The sequence below is a fragment of the Notamacropus eugenii genome, chromosome 4, assembly GCF_028372415.1.
Source record: "Notamacropus eugenii isolate mMacEug1 chromosome 4, mMacEug1.pri_v2, whole genome shotgun sequence".
In the NCBI taxonomy this organism is placed as follows: Eukaryota; Metazoa; Chordata; class Mammalia; order Diprotodontia; family Macropodidae; genus Notamacropus; species Notamacropus eugenii.
This window is the reverse complement of record NC_092875.1, coordinates 296,870,098-296,895,462: the sequence shown is the minus strand read 5'-3', so window position 1 is coordinate 296,895,462 and position 25,365 is coordinate 296,870,098. Positions and strand designations below refer to the sequence as shown.

Sequence of the window (25,365 nt, the reverse complement as noted above, 5' to 3'; positions counted from 1 at the left end):
GGCTCATCAATATCTAAGTTAATCATTTTTGATAACTGTACCTCTGAAAAGATATTAAGTTGTACAGGGTTTGCAATCTGTTCACAAAAGGAATATTCAAGCTAATGAAACTTTAGATGGTGGAAATACCTAAGGATTCAAGTAACGTATGCCAATGAGTACTATTGTTCAACAGCAGTATTCTTATTTTTTTTTTATTTCTTAATGTTCTGTTGCTATTCTTAGTGTTTTAACTACTGTCAATATTCCAACTCTTAGCACAGTGCCTGACACAATGAAGGTATTTAATAGGTTACTGACTGATGATTAGCATGGAACAGAAGTTGATCTTGACATCACTATTGCTGCTATTATCATGAATTATTCAAATAGTAAATGTCTGAAAGAAAAGGGACTCTTTTTGCAGAAGTTCTTAAATTATGTGTATCTTCTGGGCAGTAATCTAAAGAAAGAAGTATTGATGTTAGGTGATTTGGGGGAGGGTACAGGAGAGACTGTAGGAAAGACGTGGAGGGACATCAAAACATTATTTAAATAACAACTTGTGGTTTAATTATTTTCTGATTGAGCTTACGGAATAATTGAAAGTTTTATTTGTCTCTCCATCCTTTCATGAGCTTCTGTAAGTTCTTTGCATCTTCCGTATTTTTGGTGTAATGAAATAAAGGCTGTCTTCTACCCTTACACATTGCCACCTGGAATGCTTGATTGGGAACTTGGGGCCATATAACCCACATTTGGATCAGCCTGTCATATTCTATATCTAAGCTATATTTGGAGATTTTCCTGGAGTATCTCCTAGTAATGGTAATTAGCTAAAAAGGAAAATATTAACCTTCTGTAACCTGTCTCAAGGATTGAACATGGTCCATGTGAGTCCAGTGGATTATATCTAAGCAGGTTTTTAAAATAATATTAAAGTTTTTTATATAAGTGAACTTGTTTCTTGGAAATCAAATACTGAGAGCCTGTCCTTCTGTCTTGAAGAACAAAAAAAATTTGAAGAGTCTGAAAAGAAAGCTGATGATAAAGCAGGCTTCCCTCCTCTTGGCAGAAAGACTATGAATTTGACTTTCTCCCTTGAATTTAAAATGTCTGTGATGCCTATGTTTGTTGATGTTTGTTATTTTCATTACAACAACAATAACACATTTTAAAAGTGAACTAATCAAACAAGGCATTCTTGCATCATTTATGTTAATTATCCTTCCATGCACAGTCCAATACTTTGTCCACTGTAGACACTTTGGGAGTGCTCATTGATTTATTAATTGAGTTGGATGAAGACCCTGAGTCAGGGGCTGGCTCTGTCCTTTGCTGGAAAGGCTGTCAAAATATCATTTCACTTCTTTGATGCTAGTTTTGATATAAAACTGACCTAGTTAAAATGAAGCCTATAAAAGATTAAGTCGCATGATTCACTAACTGCCAAATGCCCCTAGGGTAGGAAAGTTTACCTACTTTTTTTTGTTTCTATGGACTTGAATTCTATCTAACTCATGACCTAGATATGGATATGGAATCTGAGAAGTTTGGTTTGATTGTTATCTCTACCACTGCCTACTTTGATAAGCTAATTCAACTATCTTCGTCACAGATATTTATGTAGGCATGGAGGAAACTGCCAGAAGGAATCAAGAAAGTATTTCTGCTACAAAGTTTGAACAAGAGGCTGGAAACCATAGGTTTCCTCATTGTTTCTTTGGTTGCATTCCAATATGGATATTGGCTGCATTTCATTTGGTTGTTTGAGAAGAATAAAAATGAGGGGAGAGAATGTTAATGAAGAAGCAGCTGGCTCAGGAGGTAGTATATGAGATAGTATGAGCCAACGCCAACACAGCACTGTATCATTCCTATGTACTTGCTTTGGCCAGATTATATCTGCACTATCATGATCCGTTCTTGGTGCCACAGTTTACAAAGGTCACTGATTAAACTTAAGGATATTCAAGAAAAGACAATCAGATGGTGTAGGGCCCTGCTATATGAGAAACACTTGAATGTATGCGGAATGTATAATTCTCTCTTACTGAAGGTCTCTAGCTAGTGGCTCTATGACCACCTGCTGTATATGTTACGGTAGGGATTATTTTCAGGTATAGGTTGAAACAGATGTCAGTGTGCTTTCTTCCAATGCTAAAATTTTGTGATCATGTGCTTTGCTCTAATTTTCACAAAATCACAATGATAAAACCAAAGGCCATGTAGTGAAACTTATAACTGGATGAGAATGAAATTTATTACCTAATAGATGGTCATCCAGCCTGTGTTTGAAGGTCTGTAATGAGGATAAATCTCTTTCCTCTCAAGGTAATACACTCCAGTTTTAGATAGTTCTATTATACTTCTTATTAAGTTATGAGAACAACAAAGGATGAACGCATGAAACCAAATCTGGAAGGCCTAAAATTCTTTTGCTATAGCTAGGAATCTGAGTGAAATAAGAGAAAGGTGAACCAGAACATCTAGTATCATCTTCTTATATTGATCATTTTGTGCCACCCTAAATCAGTGTCCTTGATGTGCTTATTAGAACAAAACAAGAGCTTTCAGCCTTTCTACTGTTGCTCAATTTCTATCTTTTTTTTTTCTTCCTCAAAGCCTATGCTGAGTCACTTAATGACCTAGTGGAAAGGCCATTTGGTGGTGTTGGAATTACCAACAAAGAAAGATTTTCAGTTAGGTCAAGCAGTTGTTGAATTGTGTGATTCACTGTGTTTACAGATTACACAAAAATACTTAATAGGGGTGTGATCTTGAGCAAGTCACTTTATGTTCCTAGTTTCCAGTTTCCTCTCATGCCAAATGAGGAATATTGATCATAGCCCTAAGATATCTCACATCACTAGCCTTCTGTGATTATGATTGCACATCATGACAAAATCCTTGAAGAGGCAACTACTTTTCTGTGGAATAGAGGATTTCAGAAATTTAACAACAGGGATAAATTTAGCAAAAATCTATGTGAATTACTTCCTTTCAGAGATGATGCTACTGAATGAATCCCACATAGGTGAAATTATTTTCCCAGCATGACACAGACAGCAAGACAAGCAGCTGGGATCAGATCTAAGGTCTTCTGACTCAATATCAGGTGTTTCTTCTCCTTTGTCATGATGTGCAATAACAAAGAAAAAGCCATATTGTTTAAGAATCTGTATTGATATTGTAGAACCATTCCAACAATAGACTTTAATTTCCATAGACTTCTCAGTGGAATATCAGAATGTGCTAGCACAATCTTATTGTAGTCTTCTGGTATAGTTATCACAGCTTTGTACCAGCTATTCACCACATAATGAGCTTTGCATATATTTACTTCTCTACATGTGGATATATATGTACACATATGTATTTGTAAATCTTTATATTCTGTGCATGTGTGCATGAATATACAGTGTATAGATATATAGATATGCCTAAGTGTATAGTGTGTGCATATATTACTAATGTAATATCTATATCATCAATCTGTATATATGAATATGGGTACATTAGTGTCTAATCGATATGCCAAATACCAAATATATACATGTGTGCACACATATGTATGTTGTATGTATACATACATATATGCATGCTATGCATGTGAGTATACACATATGTGTGTGAAGGTGTATATGGCCAAGAATGCAAATAAACATAAATTGCAGAAAGAAGAGAACAGAAATGTATTGACTTTGGGAAATTGAAAAGTTATTATGATGACAAGAAAAAGGTCTGTCTTTTTAATACCCACATTCTTAGAACACTGTTGCATGTCTTTGAATCACACAATTCTCTGAAGAACTGAAATTAAGTATCACCGAAAGGGCAACATGGAAAGGCTCAAGGTATAGTGAACAGGCTAGAGCATATTACATACAAGGAACTATGAGAGGTTAGTGTAAAGGATATCATCAAGGAATTATATGAGCAGAAAAGATGGCTGGTCCCACAAGAAGTGCCCTCCCACAAGAGGGCATATGATATATTTCATTGATATCCTCTCAACTTCAAGAAAACAGAAGTAAGATCACAATCATATTGGGTGGACCAACTGTAATGAATTTATCAGAAGACATGGATTACTATTACAAAATGTGCTAGTATAAGTGTTTTGTGTTTTGTATCACTGAAGAGGATAATGAGGCCAAAGATCCTCTGGACTATTGCTATTGATAATGTGTCTGTATTTGTTTCTCTTGAGTTGTTTTCAGATAAAGAAACTGAGATTCAGTAGGTTAAATGATCTATTGAATAGCTTGCATAACTGGAAAATGTCCAAGTCAGACCATAAGCCCAAATCCCATTCTCTTTCCACCATACTATCATGTTCTCCATAAAGGGCTCTCATGTCATCCCAACTACTTACCAATGCGTTCTGAGGTGTTAAAGTATACATGCTTCGTAAGAGGAGGTGCTGTTTCATTTTGCCATTGCATTTTTACTTGGCACTGTGACTTCTACATTTTGGTTGAGATATCAATGGTCATAACTAACTTTTAGCCACACATTGCTGAGCAATGAGATTTCCCTAGTCAAACACAGTTTTAAAGGTGTATTTTTTTTATATTGTCCCATTACCTGTTAGCCACAGGAAAACACAAGGAGGCACATGCCATCATTCTTATCACTTTCTAGATTAACTCTATGGACTGGGACGAATCTTGTATCAGTAAAATAACTAAAGGAATAAACACTTTCATCCTAATAAGAGATAAAGCCTAAATATGTGCTAAGATTTCTTTTTAATAGTAGAAGAAATTGTTAGAATGAGGTCAGCCAGGATACTGTTGGAAGGAAGAGAACATTCACAATTAACCAATTAAACACATGATGCTATAACCATACAGAAGCAAAGTATTTCTAGGATATTCATTCAAAAAACTGAAATCCCTTTAAAATATTAGTCAAAGCTATAGGCTTTTGTAGAATGAAATTTAAATGGATTATTGAAATACATATAGGTTTATGTGATTTCCATAGATTTTCAATACTGTGATTTAGAATTTTCTAATTCATTTTCCTCACACCTGACAAAACTAATATCAGAGATCATGACATATATTTCTCCATGTGAGCATATAAAAAGATTAAAATTTTCATAGTTATAACAATGTTTATATTAGCTGAAAAATAGCCCCTTTGAGACATTTCTTTTTTGCTGTTTTTCTTTTTATTCTGAAAACTTAGTGAAATAACATGGTATCACAATTTGGGAGAAAAGTTTTTATTTCACTATAATTTAACACAACAAATTTAGTAATTTTTGATTTTTAACAAGGTAAATTATAAAAATAATTTTACATTTATAAAATAAATCAACATTTCACAATAAATTATTCATTTTCATTATATGAAAAGAGTTTTCACTGTATAAAATAGATAACATTGTTTATTTATAAGTTGAAAATATCCTGAAACCTTTAATGTGTCTATGCCTAGCCTTTTCACTTTGGCAGTTCAGTATATAAAAATATTATATCATATATATTCCCTGATGAGATTGAGTTGTGAAAACCCAGTCTTATAAGCTCAATAGTGTGGATGGTTGGTAACTTTATCTGGATATGTTTATATAATATACTAAAAAAATTTTCCATATTACATATTTAAGTCACATTCTAACGTGTCTTAAAAAGAGAACAGTATAAAAAAAGAATCAAAAATTAACAAAAAGGCATAACCACCTAAATAGATCAAAGAATCCTTATACATATAAAAAGGAAACACTCTAAAAACAAATATCCAAAAGTTACAAGCTCAGATAATTTTTCTCCTCTTACCCTTACAGATATACTTAGCAATCCACAAAGGGCGATACATATCATTTAAAGGCATTTTGTGGATTTCTTTGAAATCACTCTGAGCTTTTAAGGTTTCTGCTTTCTAAAACTGAATTCCACTTTAAGAGCCAGTGAGTTAGCCGATATATGAATGAACCCATTCAGAGAATCACAGCAATGGAATCACCAGAGTCCCTTCTTTCTGTAACCTTCATGCTAACCCAGACTGGGCTTGAAAACTGACAGGTAGAAAATTGTTTCTGGTGTCAACCCAGTAACGTCTTCTTACTCTTTATTGCAGTCATGATAAAGACTAAATTTTAATGATAACTAAATGCATAAGGTAAACATTTTGAATTGTCCTATTAAAGGGCAAGAATTTTTTTTTTTCATATAATAGAAAAGCACAATCAGTTATCTCTGGAAACTGCACCATGCTTGGTTTGATAGGTACAGGATTCACTTAGGCTCCTTGCCATGTGCTATTTGAAATTCTACTGAACTGAATGGGTTTCTCTATTAAAATTTCTCCAAATCACTGCAGGTATTTCCTTCTTTTGCTTTCCTTTTTTTTTTTCCTAGAGAGCAGAATAGTATGTTTTGTTTTGTTTTTTAAAAATGTGTTAAAAAATACAAATAATGCTATGGCTCATTCATTTATCAGTGAAAACATATACACATGCATGTGCATACATATATACATATAGTATAGCTCAAGTATTTCATGTTCCCATGCTTCTTTGAATTTTTTTAGGTGAATGAATTATGCTTCTTGAATTATCCAAACAAGTTAAACCTAGCAAAAGATGTTTTCGAATCACATACATGGAACTGTTGAGTCAAAGATATGCTTCAAGGTTAAACAATGCCTACAAGTTACATTTTCAAATGCAATTAGCTCCATTATACAATAACTGCTGTATTTACTAATCTACAAGTTTATAATTTATCAAGCCTTGGTTCGTGTTTTAACTGAGGTTTTCTAGTCGACTATTCACAGCAAAAAAGTACACTTAGTTCTGCATCTTGTCTCTATGAAGAAATTATTTACAGATTTAAAAGAATATTAGGAAAGTATCTGCAAGTGGTATATCAGATTTAACTAGTCCCCAAACTGTGTAAGGGCAGTGAGAAAATATACACAACTAAGACCAAGTTAAAACGTTACATCCAAACTCAGAATTGTATTATTACTTTGTGTCTTAAAGCTTTCAAAGTTTAAAAAAAAATAGATAATAGAAAACCTTCTTAAAACAGCACCATAATCCTTCGGCCGAGGGTTAGCCTTAATCACTAGTCTGAGATATTTCTAACGTCACCTATCAATTCACATTTAAGCAGTGCATGTTAAAAAAAAATAAAATTCAACAAGTATTATCACAATTGCTTTTGCTTGGGGATAGACTGATGTGAAATGACTGAAGCCTGGTTTGTGGGCATTTTGTACGGTTCTTGTCCAGAGCCTTGTGGTGGGGAAGGTAGTGGAGTTTCAGGAGTGGCTGTAAAAAAACAAAACAAAACAAAAATTTGTTCAAGAAAACTAATTGGGAATATTGATAATATTTTGGGAACATGTCATAACATTGCACATTGTTCAGGACTATTTCAATATATGAAAATATATTTTTTTGTAAAAGTACCTGGAAAGATTTTGCATAATGTGGAAATTTGAAAAATGAAAGCTATTTGTCTTTTGACTCTATCAAACTTATAGGAATCAATAGCTTAAAAAAATTATGAAGTCAAAATAAAAGTCATATTATGAATCTTAACTTTCACATTCTTTATGACATAAAAATGCATTTAATACTGTGTACCTCATGTAGAAGAAGTTTGTCATGTGAACAATCATGAAATCATAGGAGCTTATAATCTTAAACAACTATTTTCCATCTTTGCATTAATCAAAAAATTCATATAATGAAATATTCATTTAGATTATTATTCACAATTTTTAATAGTTCAGACATGAAGTGTGTTTGTTTAGTGAGCTAACAATGAAAATGGGAAATGACCAGCCTACAAAAAGGCTAATACAATAAGCTACATTTCTATGCTTTTTTAAGATTTGCAAAGTACTTCCTCACGACTCACTAGTTAAAGAGTACAAATTTTATTACCTTCATTTTACAGATGAGGAAACTGAGCCTCTGAAGTTGAAATGACTCAACTAGTCATACAACTGTTGACTGTCTGAGGCAGAATTTAAACTCAGCTCTCCTAACTAAAAGCCCTTTCTCATTCTACTAACTATTCAGTCATTTTAGTTCTGTTCCACGATTTACAACCCTATTTGAGGTTTTCTTGACAGAGATATTGCAGTGGTTTGGCATTTCCTTTTCCAGCTCATTTTACAGATGAAGAAACTGAGGCAAATAGGGTTAAGTGATTTGCCCAGGGTTACACAGGTAGTAAGTGTGTAAGGCCAGATTTTATCGCAGGTCTGCATCATTCTTCTAGACCTCACAGCTTTTCAGGTCCCAGGAAGTCATTTTGTATGAAAAAGCATTCAACTAAGCCACAAATGATTCATATCCATTCATTAAAGCATTTAAGAAGAATGACATTATTCTGGTTTCTCCCATCTTTCCAGAATAAATGTATCTGTGTTTCTTTTGAAACAACGTATAACTGATTTTTCCATTGTATGATATTTTCTCTCTAGGTAAAGATGAATTACGAGAGGCTTTATAAATCATTGTAACTTATAATGAATTCCTCCTAGTCATTTCTTGTTACTGATGATAGGAGACAAAAAGTATAGACTCTGTCACCCTGACTCGGCCACCACTCAACAGAGAACAGAACTTGGCGCAGAGGAGAGAACATGGGCTCTCGAGTGACAGAACCTGTCTCTGCTCCCTTATTCCTAATTAGGTGGGACTGTGGGTAAGTCCTTTCAGCTTTTCTTCCCTCATCTATAAAATGAGCAGGTCATCCTAGATGACCTCAAAAGTCTCTTTCAACTCCAGATACTAAGAAATGAATTTAGAATCTGAAAAAAAAAAATGCCTCGTTGCCTGATACCTTGTAGTCAAAGACAGAAGTAGTAAAATCAGTTAATAATTTGCTATTATGTGCTACTAAAACAGAAAAAAAATAGAAGACACTCATTCTTTAACAAAGTCTGACTTCTTTGTTAACCTTAGTAAATGAATTCCCTATTATTTTTAAGTGTGTCATCACTGGCTATTTAAAAACTATAGATAATATGTTAGAGGCCTTATTTTACATTCTGGCAATCATCTATGGATTTATGACTTTGGTGGCAATATGATGTCTGATGGAGTCCTGGGAAACATGTATATGTATGAGATCCAGATGTAATTTTAAGTTAAATCAGTTTCTTAATTTGTCAAAAGCACAAAACCAAAAAAAAAAAATTCAAGTGAACAAATACGATATAAAGTGATCTTCTAATCAAATATTAGTTTGTAAGAAAAGAAAAAGAAAGGAGAGAAGTGAAGCTTAGATCTTTTTTAGAATGCTAGACTGAGTTTTCAGAAAGTAGAAGACTGGTTTTTTTAATTATAGGGAAAATATAGTTGCACACAAAATGCAGAAACTGATATATTTCTTGGAAAGATGAAATAAAATTAATATTTCTAAGTTACTCTAAAGACCTACTGATGCCTTATACTTTCTAAAATTGTTATCTTTTAAGAATTATGATTAAATTATATTGAAATTGACTACTTGGTACCATGACTTTAGAAGTAATAGTACTTATATTAATGGAAACATTAAGATAAAACCATTTATTTCAGCAACAAAGGCAATTTGACATATACCGTTTGGATATTGTAAGGAATTTGGAATTAGTCATATCATGGCACTGATTCAGAAGAAGATACTTGTTATGACATTTGGCACAAAATTAGAAGAATGCTATCCCATTAATAGTGTAATGTGATTGGTTCCTATGGCTTCTATAGATATAATGTGTTCAGATCAGATGAAAATATGTAATAATGAATCATTGTATTGAGGAGGTACTTTTAGCTTCAAAGTATTTTCATATTGTCTTATTTTCTTCTCATAACAAACATGTCAGTTAGAAAAGGGCAGGTTGCCTCACTGTCATCTTATAATAGGCAAATTTCACTGACTTGCTGGAGAAGCCATTGCCAGTATATCTTCAAAGAGAGACCAGAAAACAAGTTTGTTTATTTTCCCCTCGTCTGAGCTCTTTTCACCAAACGCAAAGAATTAACAGGCCAAAAGATTAGGAGATACCGTGATGTTCACTTATTACTTACAGATCTGTTCTGTATGTACTGGAGCTGACATAGAGCTTATAAGTATAGTCTGCCCGGTTAATGGATCCTGGGATAAATGAGGGTGCACAGGATGATGAAGATGGCTAGGATCGTTAGAAGCACCTAAGAATATAATTAACATACTAGTGTTAGTGATATTTCTGAAGAGCAAGCTCACGTTGGACCAAATATTCTTATTGGCATTTCAGATAATTCTGCTATTGCAAGTTGCCTTTTGGAAATTTAATAATAAATTGATGGGAACACTACCATTTTAAGTACAATGCCTGCTTTCACTGCATACTGCTTAAATTACTATTGTATTTTACAATGCTTTATATTAATAAAGGGCTTTGTGTATTTTTTCTTGGAATCATTATGGAGCTTGCTTGCCATTAAGGGAATTCTAAGAACCACCAGTCTCTGGTTAGTAACATTTGACATAATCCTAATATCATGAGCCCTTTATACTCTGGAATAAGCATATGTCATAAACATCACATAAAGTTAAGGAGAAAATAATAAAGGAGGAAGGAATTTTTACAGTGAATTTAATCTAGAACAAAATAAAGACATTTTTTAAAGGATCTTAAATAACTCCTTGCATTAAATGCACTGATGCGATATCTGTTTTATTTGTTCTCCTTTCAGTGACTGATTAATAATTCATGCTATGCATTGGATTGTTTTAAATGTATTTATAATAACTTATTATGTGGTATTGTAATTTCAATGTCTTTAATGTTGCGAATTAACAAAGCAAAGATCCAAAGGAAAAACTCTAACATTTTTGGTGGCAGTGTGAAAGAGAAGTTAATCACAGCGACCATGTTTTGAAGCATGCGTCCATTGTGAAAAGCGTCCATGTGGAGCAAAGGTGACATAACTAGTACTCATGTACTTCAAATATCTTTGTCCCTAGACAATCATAAAGCTTTCTTCAAAACATGAAAATTAAGTTACATATATCATTGCAAAAGGAAAGAAAGAGTGCTCACGGAGACTTTAAAGAGTAAAATATATATTTCCAAAAGATAAAGAGGGCATACTAATTCATAAGTACTTAATACAGTGTTAATGAGTGTCATAGAAATAGAAAATTTAAAATATGTTTACCTCCTAGTAGCATTTCCTGAAGTAGATTGTCAATTTTAACCATCCCAAAGAGTTTGACAAATTGTATTTGCTCAATCATTTGCCAAGTGATGCTCTGCAGGGTCGGCAGGAGCAGAAGCAATTCTCCAAACCTTCCCCTGGAATCGTACTGTCTGTCATTGATGTAGTCCTCTAAGCTGATCTGGACTTGGAATCTCATGTTCTTTATTTTCACTGGATCACTTAATCCTTTTGCATCTGAAAAAACAGAAAAAGAAAGAAATGATCAAATCGAAACTACAGAAAGGAAGTCAGTATGGTGGAGTAGATAGGGTACTAAACTTTGAACCAGGAAGATTTAGGTTAAAACCTTGCTTCTGACACTTAGTAGCTGGGGGTCCTTGGCCAAACCAGTTGACTTCACTGAACTTCAGTCTTCTTATCTGTATAATAAAAGGGCTGAATTTAATGACTACTTAGGTCCCTTCCAGCTTCAAATCTATTATGGTATGATATTTTAGCATTTAGTTTGAAGGGAAGCAAAGCATAGCATGACAAAAAATATTATATCACAGTAAAGTCAATTCAATAAATTATTTCATTGTGATTTTCTTTTAAAAGCACTTCTAAAAACAAACCTGGATCAAAAAATACAATTGCCTTCAGACAAGCATATTCATTGTCATCGATCTGAATTTCCTGAAATGGGCGTACTAGCTCATCTAGAACACGATTGGCCACACGACTGATCTCCACCTCACAGCTGTTGCGATGAATGATGTAGTTGTTACCTAGAGGGGGAAAACATTAGAAACAATACATTATCAGCAAGTGTTTTCTTTTTTCTAAATTCAAAGTACTTTTAAAATGGTTAAACTTTGGAAGATCCCAGCAAACAGTGCCAACTACTAGCATATACAAAAGCAGTTTAGTAAAAAAGTTCAGGTAAAAGAATATTCAAGAACTTGTAATGGATAAACAACATTTATAATGTGATCACATTTATTTGAATAGCTTCGGTCACTAATGATAACAGTGGAGAACAGGCTAATAATGAGCTAAGAATTTGCAAAGGAAAGCAAAATATAATGATTAACTTTCAGTTCGGTCAGTCATATCTCAGTTTCTAAGTCATTAATGAAGAATATATAAAAGCTAAAGAGCCCTTAGAGGTTACATTTCAGGAAAATAAGAACTGAGACTGCGTTGGGTGCTAGATGTTCCTCCAAATAATCACTACTGCACGATGATTCTCAAAAGCAGAGGAAAATGGTTTTAACTTTCAAAGATTTACATGATCCTTAGCATAGTTAAATTGAATATTCCCTGTGTACCCTTTAATTCTCCCATTCTGTAACTACAAGTGATGGTTTAAATTACATAATAAACACATGACTGTTAACATCAGGTAATCATTTATTAGTGAAATGTGAAGAAATGGAGGTCATCATCTATATGAAGTCTTAATGGGAGGATATGTGCAAATGAATTCTAAAACTTAAAGCATTATAGAAATGTTAGCTATTCTTAGTAGTGATATTAAATACTCAGGTTCCCATACAAAGGTGATGGTACATACTTCCTTTTCTGTTTGTTGTGAAAAGTTACTTACCTAAAAATGCCAGGGTAAAGCAGCTTACAAAGGCTTAGTGACAGTTCCTCTCCACCCCAATAGTATATTTAGCTCCATGACGACAGAATTTTATTGATGTTCAATACTGACTTGAATATTTAGCAACTGGCTTTCCAAAAATGCACACCACACTTTTAAGTTTAGTCTTTACTAATACATGTTCCCTTCATCACTTTCTTAAATTGAGTAATTAGAAAAACAAACCAAGCCTCAATTTGTTGTGTTTGCCCATTTTTATGATATAAATGCTTACAAGGAACATTTAATAATCAGGTTCCATGGAGTAGTATGAGCTGGATCTAGCACACCTCTGCAGCACTAAGCATAAATTTATATTTGGTGGCTCAGTCATACTGTAAAAACATGATGTAAAACATCTACTGAACCACAATAATTGATAACATTAAAAACATGGCACAAATGCCAGCTGGAGCATTAGGCAAACAAGTATATCATCCTTAGATAAGTCTTCAACAATTTTACTGATGAGTGTCCTTTGTAGGCCAATGTAGCATGGATACCTTGAGGAAATTACTTTCACAATGCTGACAAAAAGTTATTTATTTCTCTAGCATGGATTACTGCTAGATGGCAACTGTTAATTCTTTTTCTTGCCCTCTTCTGTTTAAAAATAACTTGTAGGTCTGATCAACTATGATGTGATTGGTTTCTCCCCCCTCCCCAACCTCCTCCCACTCTGGATCAATAAAGATCATTATCATCACTGAAACTGGAGGTGATGAATACAAAACTTGACCATACTTTTGGGATAACAGAATCAAAGATTTAGAACTGAAAGGGACTTGGAGGCATCTAGTCTAAATACTTTATATTACTGACAAAGAAACTGAGGCCCAGAGAGGGTTAGGTAATTGTCTATATTCCCAGAGCTACTGAATATTGAAGCAAAGATTGGAACTCATGTCCTCTTACGTGAAATCCAGCACTCTTTCCATTGTTCCATGCTCCTTCAAAAACCAACCATTCTACAACAATTATAATCATTCAAAAGAAACCAGATTAGAGAATACACAAAACCAATGCATTTTTAGAATCATAGAGTTATAATGGACCTTAGAGGACATCAACCAAACAGAACTATCCATTCAGCAATAAAGACAAAACTTGCATTTGAAAATCTTCATTGTGTGTACTAATATTATTTGCGATGTTTGTAGTATCAGAGTAATCTGTTCTCAAGACTTCAAACAAATAAGTACATTAGTCATAGTCAAAAATATCTGTAAATGTAAATTAATTTGTTAATTGCACAAAAATCTTTTTAATCCCAAATATATACAAAAAATGTGCCAGGCCTTGTACATGATGGCATTCGCTAGATACTTACCCAAAAGTAAGATGTCTTTATAAATCATGGATCGCTTTGTGGCACCAAGCAGCAGGTGCTCTCCTGCATGTGCTCTTAAAAGTGCAACCTTAATAAAAAAAAGTTATAGTTATTAATTATTGTTATAGTTTAGTATTTATACAGTACATTAGGGTCTATAAAGCATTTTACATATAATTCAATCTTCAAAAAAATCCTGTTCATGAGATGCTATTATTATCTTCATTTCCAGATGAAGAAACAAGCTAAGAAAAGTTAGTTAACTTGCCCACACTCACTCAGCTAGAAAGCATCTGAGTTAGCATTTGAACACGTCTTCCTGAATCCAAATCCAACACTCTATTCAACATGCCAACTAGCTCCTTAATAATGATATTAAGTAACAAATAAAACATCTAATATAATAAGATATTGATTAACTTACAGACTTCTGCATCCCTGACAGTCAGTAGTTGTTTTAGCTAACTAGAATAATCAAAATATCCTGGCATTCTGGCCTCAAAATCAGGACTTTAGGGCTACCAATCTCCAAATGATAATCTTTTAATTTCTACCTTTTATATTCATATTCATCATCATTAATTCATATCTTTATCCATTCAACAAACATTTATTAAGCACTCACACTGTGTTAAGCTATTGTGTGAGGCACAGGGCACAATGACTCTAACTGGTAATCTAATAAAGGCTCATGCTTAATGAAGGAAGCACAGTGCCTGTATATTAGTAGAAGGAAGCTAGTTTTAGGATGTGGCTTCACTTCTACCTTTAAAGAAACTGAGTATGTATTATATTTTATTTTCCTGTCCATGTATCAGAAATCATCAGTTTCTCATGAAGGATGTCAATGAAAAAAATACTACATATAAATGTTAAAATCCTCTTCGTGTTGTTTAGGCTATGATACTGGCATATCTCAGCATTTTCACTATCCAAACTCTAACAAAGCCTATAGAACAAAGCTATCTTTATGACAGGTCAATAAATGTGATTCATACCAGGAAGGTAGTTAAGAGGAACGTTTTGAAAATCATTCCACAGTTTTTAGTTCTCACCACTTAGTGAGACACTCTCTTCAAAATTTAAGTTAAACTTTCCATGCAAATGCATTTTTCACTTATGTAAACATATATATATATTTTTTTTACTCTTGCTGTTATTTTAAAGGATTTTAGAATTTTCCCTTTTTTTTTTACTTCCTTAATTCTGGGCTACAAAGATAAAGATCATTTGCAAAGGGTGTGACATTACTTGGGGATATTAAGTATAGGAGAATGAGGACAGCGTGCATTTTTTTTTTAGTTATATCATGTAAGAGAAATGATTAACTTATTAGAAACAGGATATGGAGGGTTTTTAAATGTATGTGAAACTAAATATCTCACTTGAATTTGCTCAACAGATTTTATAAATCCATCACCTTCAGTTTAAAAACACTGGACAACACTCTGAGGAAAAATATTTTCAAATATGACACCTCTTGCATTCTTTCTTTTCTGGAAGTTAAGTCAATATAATGGCATCTTTAAAAGACTCATGAAAAGGCCAGTAAATCATTCCCACCAGTGAGTACCAGGAAAGAAACATCTACACGCTAGCAGAGCACAAGAATTAGCAGCTGCTCCCCACACACTGAGCACTCATGATGTTCTGTGACAATATCCTGGAGTGGGTTTTGCACCATGCGGACAAATCTATTTCAGCTCTCCTCATAACCTACAGATCTACATTGATCATCAACATTTTGAAGGCCTTTCCTTTTACTACCCATTTGTCCCTCACTGAGAACTAGAATATCTAAAGTGTTTTGGAGAACAGAGTCAGAGGACATCAGGGCTGTTAAGTTACCTTAGATATCCTCTGGTTGAATGTTTATATATTGTAGCTGGGGAAACCAAGTCACAGAAAAGCTAAATGATTTATTTAATTATAGTCGCACATCTGGTTAGAGGCTGAATCAGACTAGAAGTCTGGTACTGACCTAGAGCTCTTTCTATTCTGCTCTGAGGCCTCCCACTCTAGTTATTTAAATACTATCCCAAAATTGGACAATACTTCAGAGGTCGGATAGTTCAATCTTTACCTGAAACATGAATCTCCTTTATAACATTCCTGACAAGAAGTCAACCAATTTTATTTGCCAAGCTCACTACTTCTAGAGACTAAAACAATCTAAGATTTTCTTTACACAAGAAATTTCAAAGCTTTACAAAGTATACATTAAAAAAAAATAATGGCATTATGCTGTTTATTTTATGACCTTCCTTTAAGAAGTTTTAATCCAAGTAATTCTTTGACTTATTAGAAAAAAAATAACCAATATCCCTCTGAGCCCTAGAAACAACCACTAGCAGCACTATTCAATAATTTTTTTAAGAGTACACAGAACTCCACCCCCTACTCACTTCCCACACACATGAAATATTTATTTAAAGAGATCAAATAACCATATATACATTTTCTCTAGGATTTCAGGAAAAAGTAAATGCCTACTTGTTGGCTCTAGGAAAATACTTTAAACCTCATCAGAAATAATAAAGGTTGCTTGTCAATCCAACTGAATGAACAGAAGCATTTTAATCCAACAATTCACATATGATTTTCACGACTGGCTTAATGTATACCTGATCATCCAATGGTAACTCACAGAAGGCAGGGATGTATTTAGCCCATTCCACCAGGACTAATAGCTGCTGCTTCATAGATTCACAAACATCACCAATACTCGCAATTTTCTTAACATTTATGTCAGTATTTGCACTGGGGCTTGAGACTGGAATCTAACAAGAAGAAGAACATTTCATTTAGCAGTTATATAAAACATTTTTAAACAGCATTTTCATTTGCTAATTGTTGATTTAAGCAGAAGCCACTGAAGCTAAGATCATCAAAATAAAAATATCTTGAAATTATGTAAAAGTTTGCTCTTTGCTTTCTTGTGTGAGGTTGTTCAAAAGAAAAATTCAATTCAACAAATAATTAATGAGAACCTACTATGTGAGAAGTCCTCTGTTATGTCTTGTACATGTAAAAAGGTGTCTTCACAGGGCATCACACATAATTCAGTTACTTTGCTGAGTACATAATTTGTTTTTCATGTGTGGCTCAACTTACCTTTCTATCCTCATTGTAATTAATTCCCTTCTCACACTGTTATCAGTCTAACTAGGTTCTCTCTCTAATTTACACACACACGCACACACACACACACACACACACACACACCCGTTCCATCTCCATCCCTTTGCCCATGTCTGAAATATTTTCTCCATCCTTTCCTCTACCTCAGAGAATTCTCATCTTTAAAGAAGTAGATTAAATAACATTTTCTGAACGAAATCTTTCCTGCTCTCCACAGCTCTTCTCCCTCTCCAACCACCTTGCATTTAGCTATTTTGCCTTTATTCTCCTTATATTCATTCCATTGTACTGATTTCAGTGTTGTATGCCTGGGAAACCTAGTCAGTCTACTAGTGCCACGACAGAAAACTGAATTTTATTTGAACTGTTGTAGGAAGATTCTGAAGATTACCTTGCAAAATAAGCGTACCTGATAGAAGAGCCTCTCTTCTACTGAATTACCAGGTATTCAAACTCTATTTCAGAGGTACACCTTTGATAGGTTGGCCATGAAGCCATAATCAAATGGACATTTACCTAAAAGACTATTTTACAAAGAATTCACGAAAGGGAAGTGCTCTCAGAGATCAGAATAAGTAGTTCAAGGACATTCTCATGGTCTCTCTGAAGAATCAGTGTTGATTGTGAGACACTGGAGACATTAGCGTAGGACCCCCACAGCATAGCATGCCCACATCAAAGAAGGTGCTGTGTTCCATAAGCAAAGCAGAATTGCATAATTTTAGTAGCACAAAGGAAATATCTAGAGGCATTTCCATTCCATATGTTCAAAGAGACTATGTGGGCCAGAGTATGTGGTTTATAAAGTCTTCTGAGCTCGCCTTTGGACTGATCAGCCATTGTGGAACACATTGTACCTTGACCCTACCATCATGTTGTTACTTATTCTATTCTACTACAAAGAATGAACAATATATTTTTTTCCATATCTAGTTATGTATTTAATCATGGTCTCCCTTATTAGAATATAACCGCCATATAAGTAAGGATTGCTTGATTCATTATTTGTATACTAGGATCTAGCACAGAACTTGAAATATAAGAGATGCTTAACTAATATTTCCCGATTATTTGATAGTTACATTCTAATATTGGACATTTGTAATCTAAGGAAAAGGGTGACTTAGATTGCTCCTCATTCAAAATAGTTGTTTACCTGGACTTGTGGTCCAAGTCCAAACCTTAAATGCTAAGGTTTACTTTCTGAATGAGGAAAAACTTTCAACAACAGAAATTCATTGACAAATTGTTAAAGCTTCTGGAGAAAATGGTTTCAGTAGATTAACTGTATTAAAGTGGACAAGTAAAGTTTCAGTTAGAAAGTCAGGACAATACTAATGCTGCTAGAAGCCTGGCAAATATAAACTAAGGACTCCATATTTTACATCAGCAGCTCAGTGAAACAGCGCGTAAAGCTCTGGACCTGGAGTCATGATGACATGAGTTCAAATCCTAACAGACATTTAGTGGCTATGTGACCTGGTAAAGTCACTTAACCACTGTCTGCTTCAAAAAATGTGGAAAACAATAGTAACTCCCAATGTAGTTGTGAAGATATGTGTAAAGGTTTTTGTTAATATTAAAGCCAACACCATATTAAGGATTTATGTCTGAAAAAGAAAGAGCATTTTAACTCATTTAAATTTAACAAATGTTTATTGTGTGTTTTTAAAATGTGAAGCACTTTCTGAGTCCTGTGGAAATAAAACTTATATTAAACATAGTTAAATATATGATTAAGGTAGAGTACTTATATACTTCTCTTAGGATACTGATATTTAAATGGTGCAAAAATGTAACGACTGAACTTAGTACTTAGCAAAAATAACTGAAAAAAATAACAAGGCACCAGTTATTTTTAATAATATCAAGCTGGGAACCTGTACTGCAACTAATCCTCCCTCTTGTTTAAAAAAAATTGTGTTTAGTGTATATTGTATTATTTTCACAATATTAATTACAAAGTTCAACTGGGAGAGCAATTCATGATGCTTACTCCAGGTGCCAAAATCATCACTTGCAACTTTAGACATAGATTGCGCCTTGAGGGTGCTCACTGTGTTTGAGAGGGTGAATAAGATAGCTAATGTATAGGGGGAAAATGAGAGGTAGGCTTTAATTTAATTAAATAATTATTCATAGAGAATCTACTATATTTCAGGTAGTATATAGCATTAGGTATCTGGGAGCTAACCTTACAAGCACTGGATTCCTTGCTACTCCTCAAGCAAGAAACTCTATCTCTTGCCCCTCCTAGTATTTTCACTGGCTGTCCCCCTTGCCTGAAATACTTCCCTTCTTCATCTCTTTCAAGTGTCAGCTAAAATCTTGTCCTCCAAGAAGCCTTTCCTGATCTCTCTTAGTTTTAGTATCTTTCTTCTTTTGATTATCTCCACTTTATATGTCTTGTTTGTACACAGTTGTTTGCATGTTGTCTCCCTCTCTAGACTATGAACTCCTTGAGAGCAGGGACTGTCTTATACCTTTCTTTGTATCCTTTGTATCCCCAGGCCTTAGCACAGTGTCGCACAGGACTTAATAAATATGTCTAAAATTGTCTAGTAAAATGTAAAACTTATGATTTGAAGTTCTAAGCTTGTGTAAATAATTACTTTATACAAGACATACTTGTATATGTTCAGTGGTCACTATTTTATCTATAATTGAAGACAAAAGGTATCTCAACAGAGTCTTCATTCTAGACATTCAGTCACAGAATGCAAAGGCAGATTGATCCTATCATAAATTTCTGAGAAGTATGTTTCCTGACAGATATACTTCTTTTTGATTTTCTGATTCTATCAAAGTTAGAAACTAATATTACTGAATTTAGCATGCTAAATAAACACATAAGATGGGACTCAAAGTTGCTAATTCTGTGCATATTTATAAAAACAAAATCAGGTCTTCATTTTACCTTTCTTTTAGTCACAAACAAAACAGCATGAATCAACAATTATAAGGCTTTCAGGGAAATTCTTCCCTAAATTCATAACACAGCAAAAAAAAAAAAAAAGAACCTTTTTTCTTTCTTTCTTTCCTTCTTTCTTTCTTTTCTTTGCTTTCTTTCTTTCATCTTTTCTTTCTTTCTTCTTTTCTTTCTTTCTTTCCTTCCACTGATTCACCCAGTAACTATTTTTTAAGTATTAATAACTCACTCCCCTATCAGGATAATAACCACCAGCAGAGAGCCCAGCTGATTTTCACTCATCAACCCCACACAGATAAGATTTAGGACTTAAAAGAAGACCAAAGAATGTATAAGGAAAAATCTATACAAAATCATGACCAAGCTCTCAATCAGAAACCAGTATATTATACTTCAAGAAGGCTTAAATGTCCACACTGATTGGTCAGTTTGAATTGCTTTCTATTCGTCCCTTCTATATAAAAGCAGGATAGAAAACCAATGCCCTCACCTGGGACTGTGCCCTGGCTCATCTCTTATACCTTCCAATCTCCCCTCCCCTACTCTAGCTTCGAAGAACTCTAAATTCTCCCCTGGCTCATCATGACCTGCAACTTGACACCAAAATAAATCCAAACATACTTATACTGAGTGATTCCTTCAAATTTGGCAGTTTGTCCTCAAATAAAGAACCTTCATACTCAAGTAACCCTAGCTTCCATCACATCAACCTTCTATCGGGTCCACTCCTCTCCTCCCAAATGAAACATTTTCAAGGACATAAAATACTTGTCTCCTTCAAATGGGATGAGGTTGACATGAATCCAGCACATACCTGACGAGAAAGAGCTTCAGCTTGTGCCAACGTATTAATAGAGGGAATGTTGCTGCCTTCGAAGTTATTTCTCCTTGTGCTTATTCTGTCTCGTTCATTTTGCACAGCTAGAACACAATAAGCATGACTTCATTACTTGAAATTTATATGCATGCAAATATGTGGCAGGGATGTGGGATTTGGAAGTAAAAATAGTTTACATTTATGTAGCATTTTAAAGTTTACAAAATATGCGTTGTCTCACTTGATTCTAAAGCAACATTAGGGAGTAGATAATTTATTATCCTCATTTTATGGAAAAGGAAAGTAAAACTCAGAGAAGTTAACTTACTTATCCAAAGTCACAAAGTTAGTCAGTGGTAGAGCATGAAGTTGGACCAAGATCTTCAGATTAGAACTTGATCAGTTTTTCCCAATACCACATTGCTACCAGACCTAAGTGGTTGAGAGCCCTGAGAAAGGCAACCCTGAAAGGTGGGAAGATATGACTTACATTCTTTTAGCTAGTATTTATCACTTTAAAAAAGTAGTAACAGACAGCCTTGTCTCTAGAGATAATGAAACACTGGGATTTAAGGTGTTTCATGTTACCACACACTGCAGAAAATGATGGGTCAGCCAGTTCTGCCCTGGATATTTTGAATAGTCTGCATTCTACTCCTTTCTAAGTTAACAAAACTATAAGATAACTAGAGAAAGGGAATTGTCTGTGATGCTGACTAGGTCAAAGAATAGAACGAATTCACTGATGGAAAATGTGAGTCATGGAAATTGTAAAATGTCTTTTCTTCCTGGGAAAAACACTAGGGCTAGAAAAGAAAATAAACTAAATCTATTCTAATGGCCATTTTAAGACTATAATCTTGTGGTTCTCCTTGGGGACTCAGAATTCTTGAAGAGTTTACTAACCATTAATGAAGGAAAAAGTTTCAAGCACGTGGCTCTTTCCCTCTGGACTCTAGAAGGGTAGAGATAAAAGGGTTCTTGAAAGCTAAGGAATCTCAGTGACTACACTTGGATCCCCTGAGAGGAACCAAGCTTGCCTCACTCATCTGGGGAGAGGGGAAAACAAATTATATAAAATTACATTTCCCATAAGTGCTTATTCAGATTTAGGCAAAGAAGGAGAGAGAAGCATCATTATATTAGCACATATATGAGTCTTGGCATCTTTTAGGTGCAATGTATACAGTCACATCTACTTTATTCAGTCCCCAAGTAGTCTTTCACTTGAACTCTCTAGATAACTGATTTTGGAGATTTGGGTTAAATAGATTGACTGACTACACTACAGATAGATAGATGTGTGTGTGTGTGTGTGTGTGTGTGTGTGTGTGTGTGTGTGTGTGCAGTTCATCCTTTACTGTGGAGATCTAATATTTGATGATAAGGTCATTTGATTTGACTATTTTAATAAAATAAACCTATTAACCTAGAGAAAGTTAGAAGAAGCATGTCTAATTCTATTAGTCAATGTAACAGAGTAAAAAGAGCACTGACTCAGCAATCAAAAGGCCTGAGTGTGAATCTTGATTCTGCTACTTACTGGGCAAATTCCTTAACTTACCTGAGTTATAGTCTCCTTATCTGTAAAATAAGGTGCTCAGATTAGATAATCACTGAGATCCCTTACAACTCAGCATCCTACAATATATTAAGAATCAATTATGTGAGCTAAGGAGAGAACCCATGGTTCTTAAGAGGCACCTTTTACACTAGAAAGACTCTAAAGTTTTATTATTGTTAAAGAATATTTACTGGTAGATTCCAGCTATTTTTTTTCCTCCTGAAGTACTTCTTAAGTTGAAGAGAAAACATTTATATAAAAGTATAAAAAAAGAAGCTGGACAATGATATTCTGAGTTTCCTTTAAGAGTTATCTTTAGAGAAAAATTTTAAAAATCTAATATTGTGGAAGACTACTTAGTCTTCCTCCATCTTCTTAATTAATTCCTGACCACTTTGTATTTTCATTAAATAATTTTTATATGACTGTTAAGCATATCTACTTTTAAAAACTTCTCACTGAAATTAATACTTAAATAGTACTTCTAGGTAAAAGCTATGATTTCTACCTTATTGTAAAACAAAAGTAACCATTTACATTTCACGTGTTCTTAATATACATTTAAATACACATTATATGAATGTACATTAAAAAGTCAAGTGCTTCAACTTTTTTTTTTTTTAACTAAGGTGAAGAATTAAGTTTGATGGTGAGGCTGAATGGGATTCATTCACAAAGCCACCAGCTAATCTTATAAACTAGTAAGTATGAACTTTTAGAAAAACTTTTTTTAAATTTGCATATAGAAGAATATTATTACTGAAGGTTATATGCTTTTAGTTTTCTCTCTTCTTTTGTGGGGGGTAGCACTGTGCTGACAAAGTCAGGTGAAATTTGGGAAATTTAAACAAAGTCACAATAATAGAAAAATGAGTGTATAATGATTTTCTTTGGCAAATTTATCACTTTGGGGTGGAAATTCTTTGGTTAAGTGCTTCATGGAAGGGCCTTGCTTTTGTGTGTAGTATACATGCTGTGAACATGATAAGCACAACACATCATTCCTATTATGAGTTTTGAACTGCTCTGACTTTATTTAAACACATATATTCTTATATACAACCTACTTAGCACGTAGGAAAATACATCAGACAGACCGTTTTAAATGTACTATTTAATCTTAATGTGAACTATATGACACCATTACTTAAAATTTAAAAAAAGATGACTCATTTTTTAAAGCATATTGGTAAAGTCAACATAACCTACTGTTGCTTTGTCTTTTCATTTCCTAACATTGAATTTCAAACCTCGTTTGGGCAACGACCACATTGTTACGCACAGTCTGATGAAAGAAACATTACCTTCTTTCTTCATTCCTGCTCGAAAACACTTTTTTAAACGACAGTATCTACACTGATTCCTTTTGTCTTTGTCAACAACACACTGTCGGCTGAACCTATTTCATTAAAAAAAAAGACGAATTATTTATTCTTCTGTTAAGTTTTATGTAGTAAGAGAAGTAAACTACTAAGACTATTATATGTGTGTGTACATATATATATATACATATGTACACACACATATATACATACCCACACACAGTATATGAATATATATATTTTTAAAATATTTTATTAAATTTATATACATGTATATATAGTACGTTCACATATACTAAGCACTGTGTTCATAAATGCATGATGAAGTGGGATACAACGAAAAGACTGAGTCATTCTTACTGACTCTGACCTGTCTATAAGATACCGTGACTATCCCAGATCTGGAAAATATAAATCCCAACCCTCATGGAGCCATTATAATGAGTTATAATCATCACATTCTCTATATATTTATTGCCACACAGACATGATAACAGCCATCATGAGTCACTAAAAGCCTTAAGCTTCCTCCACCATGATGCTGGTAAAACAGATAGGATCCAGCATCACACATGGCAAAGGAGCAGTGTGGAAGACCAAGCAGTGGACTGGGAATAAAAGGCTCTTACTTTAAGTTTGCCTCTGATTCTTATTATGTCAGCCGTGTGATGATGCATATAGCACTTAACTTCACTGAAGTTATTTGTGAGAATGTAGTATATAATTACCTGTTTGTGTATGTATATACATATACATAGATACATATATATGTTGTTATTCTCATTCCTCTAATCTTATTTATGTAATTAATTATAAATCAAAAGAAATTAAAACCAACTTAAAGAAGTTTAATTTAAATGCAAACGTATGTATGTGTTAAAACAATATTCTGAAGTGATTATCTTCATAACTGTTTTCCTTCCATGATTTCTTTAATTATTTCCCATGACAGTAAAAGCATACATTCTTACATTTTAGAGCTCAAATAAATTTCTATGCCCCTTAAAACATATATGGTTTGAGACTGAGAGATTAAGGTACTGTAAAGCAATTGAAGAAAAGAAAGTTTTTTTCTCAAGCCACGAAGAAAAAGTTACTTAACTCAATTGGGTAAGGTCAATAGTAAGGTCAATAAACATACATAATTGAGGAAATTCAGATAAGTAAAATTCTAGGTGACCAGTTATATTGACTAGACAGACAGAAGGCTAATTTTATTCTGTCAGTGTAGAAGTGTCACAATATTGATGGTGTAGAGTTTAAGGTAGAAAGCTAAGGAAATTAATTGGAAATGAGCACTAATTAATCTTTAAAATTTTCCTATATTTTCTGTGTCTCCCAATCCTTGGTCATAAAAAAAATCCTAAAAACTCACAGTGAACAGAAGTATAGAATTTGCCCAACTCCAAAAGTCATTTACAAAAAGACTGATTCTATGGGCAGCAAGAGTTGAAGGTTTCACAAATTGGGAATATGATTTTACTAC

The 25,365-nt window shown here is 33.7% G+C and overlaps 1 protein-coding gene across 3 annotated transcripts in view; it reads right to left on the bottom strand.

The window, feature by feature from the left end:
• Nucleotides 1–6,322: 6,322 nt before the first annotated feature.
• The window catches only part of HNF4G (hepatocyte nuclear factor 4 gamma), a 173,156-nt gene continuing 154,113 nt past the window's right edge, over nt 6,323–25,365 (bottom strand). For 2 of the 3 annotated variants that reach the window (XM_072604919.1, XM_072604916.1), the window contains exons 3-10: nt 23,862–23,956; nt 20,991–21,097; nt 16,731–16,886; nt 14,107–14,194; nt 11,764–11,916; nt 11,147–11,383; nt 10,031–10,153; nt 7,051–7,270 (exon numbers count right to left, since the gene is read on the bottom strand). In XM_072604919.1, coding sequence (XP_072461020.1) covers nt 7,149–7,270; nt 10,031–10,153; nt 11,147–11,383; nt 11,764–11,916; nt 14,107–14,194; nt 16,731–16,886; nt 20,991–21,097; nt 23,862–23,956 — 1,081 coding nt within the window. In that variant the 3' untranslated portion in view covers nt 7,051–7,148. Of the gene's footprint in view, nt 7,271–10,030; nt 10,154–11,146; nt 11,384–11,763; nt 11,917–14,106; nt 14,195–16,730; nt 16,887–20,990; nt 21,098–23,861; nt 23,957–25,365 lie in introns of all 3 variants that reach the window. The other variant, XM_072604917.1, reaches the window with a different exon arrangement.